Source organism: Peromyscus californicus, unplaced genomic scaffold (assembly GCF_007827085.1).
Source record: "Peromyscus californicus insignis strain IS unplaced genomic scaffold, ASM782708v3 Scaffold_10__1_contigs__length_136768540, whole genome shotgun sequence".
Taxonomy (NCBI): Eukaryota; Metazoa; Chordata; class Mammalia; order Rodentia; family Cricetidae; genus Peromyscus; species Peromyscus californicus.
Genome location: NW_026294391.1, coordinates 11,657,475 through 11,667,650, shown reverse-complemented (window position 1 = coordinate 11,667,650; position 10,176 = coordinate 11,657,475). Strand labels below are relative to the sequence as shown.

The following is a 10,176-nucleotide window of genomic DNA, read 5'->3' as shown; positions in this document are numbered from 1 at the left end:
TTCACAGGAATCCACAGGGATGACTCCATCATAGAGTACTGGCAGTGGTCGAGAAGGCACCTGAGCTACCCTGGTGATTGGATGACTGAATACCCTAACTGTCATCATAGAACCCTCATCCAGTGACTGATGGAAGCAGAAGCAGAGATCCACAGCCAGGTCCCAGGTGGAGCTCCAGGAGTCCAATCGATGAGAGAGAGGAGGGATTCTATGAGCAAGAGATATCGAGACCGTGATTGAAAAAAGCCTAGGGACAAATAGCTAAACTAGTGGAAACACATGAACTGTGAACCAATAGTTGAGGAGCCCCCATGGTACTAGACTAGGCCCTCTGGATAAGCAAGACAGTTGTTGAGCTTGAACTGTATAGGGGGCCCCCAGGCAGTGGGATCATGACCTGTCCTTGGTGTATGAGCCGGCTTTTTGGAACCTAGGGCCTATGCTGAGACACTTTGCGCAGCCTTGGTGCAGGGAGGAGGGACTTGGACCTACCTCAACTGAATGTACCAGGCTCTGCTGACTCCCCATGGGAGACCTTGTGTTGGAGGAGGTGGGAATGGGAGGTGGGTTGGGGGAGATGCTGGGGGGGGGGCGAGAAGAGGGAGGAGGGGGGATCTGTGATTGGTATGTAAAATGAATAGAAAATTTCTTAATAATAAAAAAGGGAAAAAATTTAGGCTTTTCCTTTATGTCCCAATGAGACTTGAACAAGAGTTGGGGTAGCATCAATATTCAAAATCACTTGGCAAGAGCTGTATTATAGTACATTTTCTATGCTGAGATAGGGCACTCACAACTGTGTAGAAATAAAACAAAATGCTCCAAAGAGTACTTCACATAATTTGTCCAGTGCACTGTGAATTTACCTTTCACTCTTTTCTGTACAAAACTCAGATTATGACACACTAAGGTGCTATAGGACCCATTAATTGATGATAACCAGAAAATGGAAGAATTCTAGTATAGAAGTTAGAAGGTATGTGGCAAATGTAGACTAGTAGGGCCCTATCAGAACAAGCTTTGTTTTGATGATTTCCAAGTTCCAGCCTAACAAAGTCAAACACACAGTCAAGAACATTCATCATAGACTTTGCTGTCTCAGAGTCATCAGTAGGTCTGCTTATTACAATTGAGACATCATAAATGCAGTGGTGATGGGATTTATCAGGAAAACATGGCTAATCTTTGCAGGAAAGCTCATGTTCCATACATAATACATCAAATCCTGGTCAGAGACAGCAGTATCACTGTTCACTCTCTTATCTCTAAATTCACTCAGGGGGTTGTGTATTTCTACCTGTGTCCTTCAAACATTTGGCACATCTTCTGAATGTAGATAATGAGTGGTGACTTGAAAGAGACATTACTTAGCTCAGAATGCAGAGACAGGCCAAGTTAAGCTGCTTTTGTGCCCCCGCCCCTGTACCAAGTTCACCAGTGCCCTGTAGCCCCGCACAAAGAATCTGATTACTGTCCATCTGCTAGCACATACTAAACAGGATTGACAGCCATGATCCAACCATGAGCTAAGCATCCAAGATGCTTGAAGGAACTGTTTGCTTTGTACAGGGATAATTGTACAGCAGCTATATGTAGAGATCTAAGGACCTGTGGTGAAGATATCAGATGTGGTCCAACACTAACAGATTTCAGTCTAACTTGGGAGAGAAGCAATGAAGCATTAAGGAAGACAATATAAACAGTTTGGCACTCTGACAGAATATAATCAGGAGCGCAAACTTTATACCTGGTGTTTCAGAAATAGTTCCCTAGGGCAGTGACATTTAAACCATAGCTTGGAAAGGAGATGCTGTCAGTCCTGATGGGCTCCAAATAACTACAGCTCTCAGTGTACTGTTGTTAATTTCCGATTCTGTGGGTAATGGTTTTGAATTGCACTATGACATGAGGAATTTCCAGCCTGTCCCTGGTGTTGTGGAGAGGAGGGTCCTAGTTTGTGTATAATCTGTTGTAGGATTTTTGGGAGTTGGCTGTCTGTCTACTCACTGGAACACAAACGAGGTCCATGTGACAGTGTCCTTCAGCTGACATTTCTGTAACAACACAGGACAACTGGCTTCCTAGGGCAGTCAGACAGCATTTCCAAATTAGAAGCACTCTTGTTGTAGTTGGTAATGTCCTGACAGCCAGACAGCATCACTGGGACAAGTCACAATTTCCAGACATGAAGAAGCAACCGCCAAAGCAGACACAAGGAGGGGAAACTCCTGATGTGATATTTTAAGAAGCTTACAGAACATTGAAGATTGTGGCCACGTTTATAGTGCTTCCCATGAAGAAAGGGATTAACACACTAGAAATTGGAAATGAAGAATTTCAGATATGTGGTGGAGTGAGGCACCTTTCTTGGTATGTTAACATGTGAATGACCATGGGGAAAGAAGTGGAGAAGTTCTGAGTCATTTCAGTGGCCAAATTTATGTAATCAATTCTAAGAAGTGATTGGAGTAAACAATTCACTAGAAACTAGAAGAACAAGGGGGCATATAAGCAGATACTCTCTCCAAAGAAAATTAGTATTAGAGAGAACATTAAGTTTAAACACTGAGGAAAGCCTGAAGGGGATGTGTTGGAGTCTCAGCACGGAGGGATACAATCTAAATTCATGAAGATGTTAAAGGAAATGCGAAATTCCAATACCAAAGTTTTGTGCCTACTAAAAACCCAAATTTACTATCTTTTGGTCACAAGGTAATGTCTTCTACACTGGAAAGACAAAGCTCTGGGTAACATGCAGGCTACTAGTTAAGAGCACAGGCATTGGGGTCAGGCTGTCCTTGATTTACCTCTGTATCATCTTGGGCAAGTTAGTAGACTACATTGCAGTTCAAATACAAGGCATAAGAACTTCATGCCCTTGTTTTGATGAAGAACTGATAAAAGCAAGACATATGCAGGAGGGTCAGGAGTTCAAATTCATCCTTAGCTACACAGATAATTTGAGGCCAACTTTAGCTACCTCATACCATGTATCAACAAAAATGAGGCATGGGGGAAAGAGAGCTGAGGGAGAGTTTAAGGAAAGAGGAAGGGGAAGGAGAAATAGAAGGCAAGGGCAAGAGAAAGGAATGGGAAGAAGAGAAGGAAGAGAGTAACGAAAAGAAGAAATGTCACAAGAAAAATACCCAAAGATACTATCAAATAAATGCATATTCTTTTCATCATGATTCATGTTTCTGAAGGACTTATGCTCACTGTGGAAAGTCGAGACCTTAAATGGTAAACAAGGAGTGAAAAGAACTTTAAGATAATAACATTATCTTGAAGTAAAAGCATTACATCTAGAATAATGTGTACTATTACAGAGGGCTCTGCATCATAAATAAGGAGTGAAAAGAACTTTAAGATAATGACATTATCTTGAAGATAAAAACATTGCATCTAGAATAATGTGTACTATTATGAAGGAGGGCTCTGCATTGTACATTTCCCGAGATTTCACAGGCAGCAGAAACCCTTGGCCTGGTTTCCATGACAAACATCTGAATGCGTGATTTCCCGTAACTGTTCTGTTTTGTGCACTCTGCACGCCTCTTCCCCCTCCCCCATTCCTGCTTTCTCTCCACTGCCCTTAAATGGGGACCCACACAGTGCAGATCACACATAATAGTCATCATTTTGCAAAGCTCAGCCCAGGTCTGTTTGAGTCTAAGTCATGTCAGTCTTTGAGCTGAACACATTTATGGTTGTACCTTCCTTTCAGCTTTACTTACGGTGGGGCGTGTTGCCTTAGGCATGGTCAGGAACACTTCTGGGCCGCTCAGACTGTTTACCACTGAGCTACGGTTAGCTACCTGCTGTGTAGCACGGAATCAGTTCCAGTTTCATATGTGAGTTAATCATGTCATTGTGATGCCCAGACAAAGAACGTCAGGATGACAGGCCGTAGGAAAGAGAACCAAAGACTCCTCTTCCTGGCTGGTAACTGGGATACTATTTCTTGTGTAATGTTGATGTGACTGAAGTCACTTTAGGGTAGGGAGAAATGTGGAACAGCTGTAGCTAGAGTTTTCCTGCCTGGCCCACAGTCAGGACAAATCTCTCTCACCCGCCAGTCCCACAGCCGCTCAGACCCAACCAAATAAACACAGAGACTTATATTGGTTACAAACTGTATGGCCGTGGCAGGCTTCTTGCTAACTGTCCTTATATCTTAAATTAATCCACTTCTATAAATCTATACCTTGCCACGTGGCTCGTGGCTTACTGGCATCTTCACATGCTGCTTGTCATGGTGGTGGCCGGCAGTGTCTCCCTGACTCAGCCTTCCACTTCCCAGAATTCTCTTCTCTGCTTGTCCCGCCTATCCTTCCTGCCTGGCTACTGGCCAATCAGTGTTTTATTTACTAACCAATCAGAGCAACATATTTGACATACAGAACATCCCACAGCAGAACAGCTCTTATGATTGTGTTCACAGAATAACTAGTATGAGAGAGGCATCCGCAGAATTGTGCCAAAGCATCATTGCCTAACGCTGATAAACAGATGTACTGGCATTGACAGTGCAAATACCCTCTTCAAATTCAACTGGTTGCCCAAAATTCAATTTAGCTGAGGTTTAGTGTAAATTTTCCCCCTCGAGAAACCTTCATCCCATGAACTTTTGTTGATCTGATTGCTACTACCCTCTTTAGAATGATCAGAAAAATAAGATTTGCAGGCTCTTCAGTGACCATATTCTTCGGGGACAGCAAGGCATTTTGACATTACTGCAGCTTGATGACTTAAGCAGGGCTGCTCAGACCAGGAATATATTTGATACATTTTGTCTTTCCTGACCACCATCCTGGGGGATTGCCCAGCCAATAGCTCATAGGGAGGTATTCTATGATTTTCACTGTGATTGTCATATAATAACTCATGTTTTCTTGGAGTGGCATTGTCTATCCATGCAAGCTAATTCAGTTAAAGTCTTTTTATTATTTGTTTTTAGTTGTATCATGTAATTTGCTTACTAAATAGTGCGTTTCCATAACATGTTTTTGTACATCTTTAGTTTTGGTTAACCCATCTACACTTGTGAACATTATCTGGAGTCAATACCAGTCTCTGTCTAGGTTTGGCACATTCTACTGAAGCTGTTGCAAGATGGCTCCAGTATTGCCAATGAATGTTACTCTGGTTCAGGTCTGCTCCCCACCCTGGGTCCACAGCTTCTACTGAAGCCACTTTCAAATGCAGAATTTCCCACATGCTTGTGGGCTTAACCCAGAGTCACAGGCTTTGTTTTTAAGACACTAGAAAGTGGGTTACATACAGAAGACAAAGTTGAAAAGACACCAGCAAGAGGGACATGTCACTTGGAAATGTGAAACATGAGGTAGGACCTGCAGCTCTCAAAAGATTGTAATCAAAAATTTTAAATTGGAGAGTTGGGCCATCTCAGTATGGTCCAATAACTTTTGTCAACCTAGTATGGCTATTGCCCCCAAAACACAAATGATAGTACTTCAACATGAAATGTAACTCTGTGGAGGTGGCGATTGTTAGTGAAATATCATTAGCAAAGTGAATGTAGTAAAAACAAGTTCTCATGAGATCTGTATTCAAAGGTTATATACTTAATTACACAGAATACATTGGAATCATCCTCCCACCAATGGAGATTGCTTTTAAAACACATTTTCAGTTTTCGAATACAGTCCGACCTATGCAGGTTAACATTTATGTTTCTGAGTAAGCCGTGCCTGTTGGTGAGGGCTGCAACAGAGCAGCCTTAAACGACTATCATGGTGCTCAGTCACTAGTAACTTCTTTGAACATGTCATATTTTCTACGTTGTCTATAAATTGTTTTTTTTTCCATAACTAAGTTTTGAAGCAATGGAGACTAATGAACTAAAAATACTATCATCTTAAACACACTCACTTGTTTTGCATGGTCTCTTTTGAGATGTGGTCATTCTAACTGATGTAACAATCTTGACATTTTATGCCAGGAAACATCAAATAAAACGGACCCAAAGAACCAAAAAAGAAATGTATTGGCAAAATACAATTATGTCAGCAATCTTTTGCTTAACCTTTGTGGCTAAACCCAGTAAAATACACTTTCCTTGGAGAAAGTATGAGTGTTTTTCTATGCTGTCCTTACTCTCAGTGGTATTGATTGTCAAAAAGGAAACAGGAGTAGTTTTTATTTTATTCAGATATTTATAACAAATGTAGATATCAAGAGAATTCTCTTAAGTACAGAGTTTTGGAAAAGGGGGAAATTTATGAGAGCCAGACAAATAATTGTATTAGTGTATGCTATTATTTTCAAATTTCATGTACATTGTTAGCATTATTATTGTTTTTGGTACACCATAGAGAAATACTGAGTAATGTGGTTATTTCTCTCTTTATTTGAGAAAATGTAAAATAATGGGGTTATCTAGGAGGACAAGGATTGAAATCTGGCATTATAGTCTTTTTGTGTCCCATTTCTACATTGACATCAAGTGTACAAGGGATGATGACTTATTTACTTAGAAATCTTGAAGTGCAAAAGGTAAAACTGAAACTATGGTAGAAAAACTTGCACTGATTCAGCCAATGAGTGAAACAAAGAGATTAGTTCCCAGTTCTGGGAGGAGCTAGGGACTGATAGTCTTCATTGCTTGCCACCACAGGTGTATAGCAGGAGTCAAGATAAATTCAGCACTGGGAGGATGTACAAACCACAAATCGAATTGGGTATGTTTCAGTATCTAGTGATACTTAGGCCATTTGCTGCTGAGCCCTTAGCAGTGAAACAGACTATAGAGTCTTCTTTTCAGTCTATTGCTACATTAGATAAGGAAACTTTTCTGTTTGTAATATGCAATGGCTTTTTGTAAGAATAGTGATTATGGCACCATTCATTCAATAAATATTTTCACTATGAAAAGTTATTTCAACATTGTGATGGCTATTCTTAGTTGTCAACTTGACTATATCTGGAATGAACTACAATCCAGAAATCATAAGAGGGCACACTTGTCATGCAGATCTTGAGGCAAGAAGACAACATGCCTTTGATCTGGATCTTGAGGCTGGAAGATACATGCTTTTAATCCAGATCTTGAGGTGGGAAGGCACACCTTTAATCTGGGCCACACCTTCTGTTGGAAGCCTATACAAGGACAATGGAAGAAGGAAGCTTTTGTTCTTTGCCTGCTTGCCCTCACCTTGTCAGCACATCCATTCCTTCACTGACATTGGAACCTACTTCTTCAGGATTCCAGCATATACTGAAGACCATCTGAGACACCCAGCCTCATGGGACTGAGCAGCTACTAGATTCTTGGACTTTCCATTCACAGCTAGCCATTTTTGGACTGCAGTCTGCAAGTCATTATATATATATATATATATATATATATATATATATATATATATATATATATAGAGAGAGAGAGAGAGAGAGAGAGAGAGAGAGAGAGAGAAAGAGAACCTTGATTAATACAAACACACATGTAAAAACTGAAAGATGCTAGAAAAGCCAGTCTTGTTTAATGTTTTACATAAAGGAAAACCTGAAATTTTTCTTAATTATTTCTCACTTACCAGTAGTTCTTTATATTTGCTTTTACAAGTATGAGATAGGCTGAATTTGAAATCACTACAGTGGATTCTACCATTGCCCTCCAGTTTCTTCTGCATCTGCCTTCCAATTTCTGGGATAACAGACATGAGACACCATGATCCTTATGGTGGTTTGAATAAGAATGACCCCCATAGTCTCATAGATTTGAATGCTTGGTCACCAGGGAGTGGCACTATTTGAAAGTATTAGGAGGTATGACCTTGTTGGAGTAGGTGTAGCCTTGTTGGAGGAAGTATGTTACTGGGAGTGGGCTTTGAAGGTTTCAAAAGCCCAAGCCAGACCCAGTGGCTCTTTCTTCTTGTTGCCTTCAGATCTCTCAGCTACTACCATGATGAAAATGGACTGAACACCTGAAACTGTAAGCAAGCCCCAATTAAATGCTTTCTTTTATAAGAGTTGCCATGGTCATGATATCTTTTCACTACAATAGACCACTGGCTAAGACAATCCTCATGTGATTTTTTTAAAAATATAAGGATAAGTGTCAATTTTAAATTATATTGTGTTCCAGTCAAGAAGAAAAGTCATGGTTGCAACAACTCTTATGAAAGCAAGCACAAATTCTTCACAATTATTAACTGAGTTTATTGTAGTCACTTTAAGATTATATTATAGAAAGTATATTGACTGACTATGAAAATAGTTTTCAACTGGATTAAGAAATTACATTTTCTTTGGTGAGTGTATGTCTATGAAGTCCTTTATTTTAAGATAGTCATGCCCTAATGGTTATGATATATGCTTTAAATTGACCAATTGGGATTATATCCTACTTAAAAGAAACAACAGATCATTTGTTTTAGTTGTAATTAATGAACTAAGTACAAAAATACAATATTAGCCTTCTTAAAAGATCACTTAATTTAATACTTGCACATATACTCATAATAAAGACAAAAATAGACTCTTAGCCAGGCGGTGGTAATGCACACCTTTAATCACAGCACTCGGGAGGCAGAGTCAGGCAAAACTCTGTGAGTTCAAGGCCAGCCTGGGCTTCAGAGTGAGTTCCAGGACAGGTACCAAAACTACACAGAGAAACCCTGTCTTGAAAAACTAATAAATAAATAAATAAATAAATAAATAAAGACTCTTAAAGCTAATTTCATTAACTTTATTCATTTCATGATTAACAAGGTTTACTTCATAGCAGTGGCAATAGAAAGAGTGTTGGAGGACATTGAAGCACCATGAATATACTACCCATAGAAAGGCAGCAAAGTGTCTGTTTTCTCAGCTACCCTCTATATTAATGAAAAAAATCTTTCAGATTTATTATTGAAAAACCATTTTAAAATCCTATATAGAAGTTAACATCACCACACAGTTGCCTGGTTTAATGATGTCACTGAGCACTGATGACCCTTCAACCTAACCCTTGACCCTATCTTCACAGGGTCAGGTAAATACTAGCTGAGGGAAGTGATGAGACCAGTCATTCAAATAAAGTTTTATGATATTAAGTTTACCTAAGGAAAGCAAACAGCAGAATGTTGAGAGAAATAACATTGTGGAGATATTCAGAGAATATAAAGAATATAAATATAAAGAATCAGAGAAATAAACGATGCAGAGGATTTAGCCTAAAACTTTGGAGTTTATTCATAGAGTCCTTTAAAACGTATAGCATAGGTCAGTCAGGGCCCACCAGGCCCCCTTGCTATGGAAATCAGCACTTTTGACCCTCCCCTCCCCCCTTATAAGCCCTGGCGCTGAAATGACGTCATCACCAGGCGCCAACACGCAATCTGAGGCCTTCTGCCTGAGCTCTGGCGGGGGGTCTTCCTCTCTTCTGAGGGACTCAGGGACAGCGTGTTCTCGCCCTGCCCATCTGAGTAGGTACAGGAGCTGCTGAGACTGTTGTGTTCAAGCGCCTGCCATGGCTGAAGCGTCCTCGCAAGTGCAACAGAACTATGACCATGACTGCGAGGACGCTGTCAACACCCATATCCAGCAGCAGCTCCAAGCCTCCTTCGTGTACTTGTCTATGGCCTCCTGCTTTGACGGTGATGACGTGGCCCTGGAGAACTTAAAGCGTTTCTTCCTGAGCAAGTCACAGAAATGCAAGGCCAGTGCCGAGATGTTCATGTTCCTGCAGAATAAGTGTGGAGGCAGCATCGTCCTTCATGACATCCCAAGACCGGACCGCGACAGTTGGCATGGGGGCATCCACGCCATGGAGTGTGCCCTCCACATGGAGATGACCATCAACCAGAGCCTGCTGAACCTGCATGAATTGGCCAAGGGAAAAGGCAGCACCTACCTCTGCGACTTCCTAGAGAATCACTGTCTGGGTGAGCAGGTCCAAGTTCTGAAGGAGCTGAGCAGCAGTCTGAGCAATCTGCGCCAGATGGAGGATCCAGAGAACGGCTTGGCTGAATACCTCTTGGACAAGCTCAGCCTGTCCTAAAGCCTCAAGTGGACTGAACTGGGGTGTCCCCACTGCCATGGGATTTTCCTCTGGTCATTACACCCGATGTTCATGTTGCTTTTGAAGCAAGTTCACATATTTTTCTCTTTTTGATGGACTGTTGTTTGAAATAAATTTGTTTTCAGCAAAATTAAAGTATCAAGTTGATGTGT

General features: G+C 40.9%; 1 protein-coding gene across 1 annotated transcript; it reads left to right on the top strand.

The window, feature by feature from the left end:
* Positions 1-9,472: 9,472 nt before the first annotated feature.
* LOC128114388 (ferritin heavy polypeptide-like 17) lies at positions 9,473-10,003 on the top strand. Its single transcript, XM_052744342.1, has one exon. The coding sequence runs from the start codon at positions 9,473-9,475 to the stop codon at positions 10,001-10,003; it is 531 nt and encodes a 176-aa protein (XP_052600302.1).
* The last annotated feature ends 173 nt before the right edge of the window (positions 10,004-10,176 follow it).

What these genes read in the sequence shown, in the direction of transcription:
- LOC128114388 (XM_052744342.1), top strand. Translation starts at nt 9,473, where the DNA reads ATGGCTGAAGCGTCCTCGCAAGTGCAACAGAACTATGACCATGACTGC.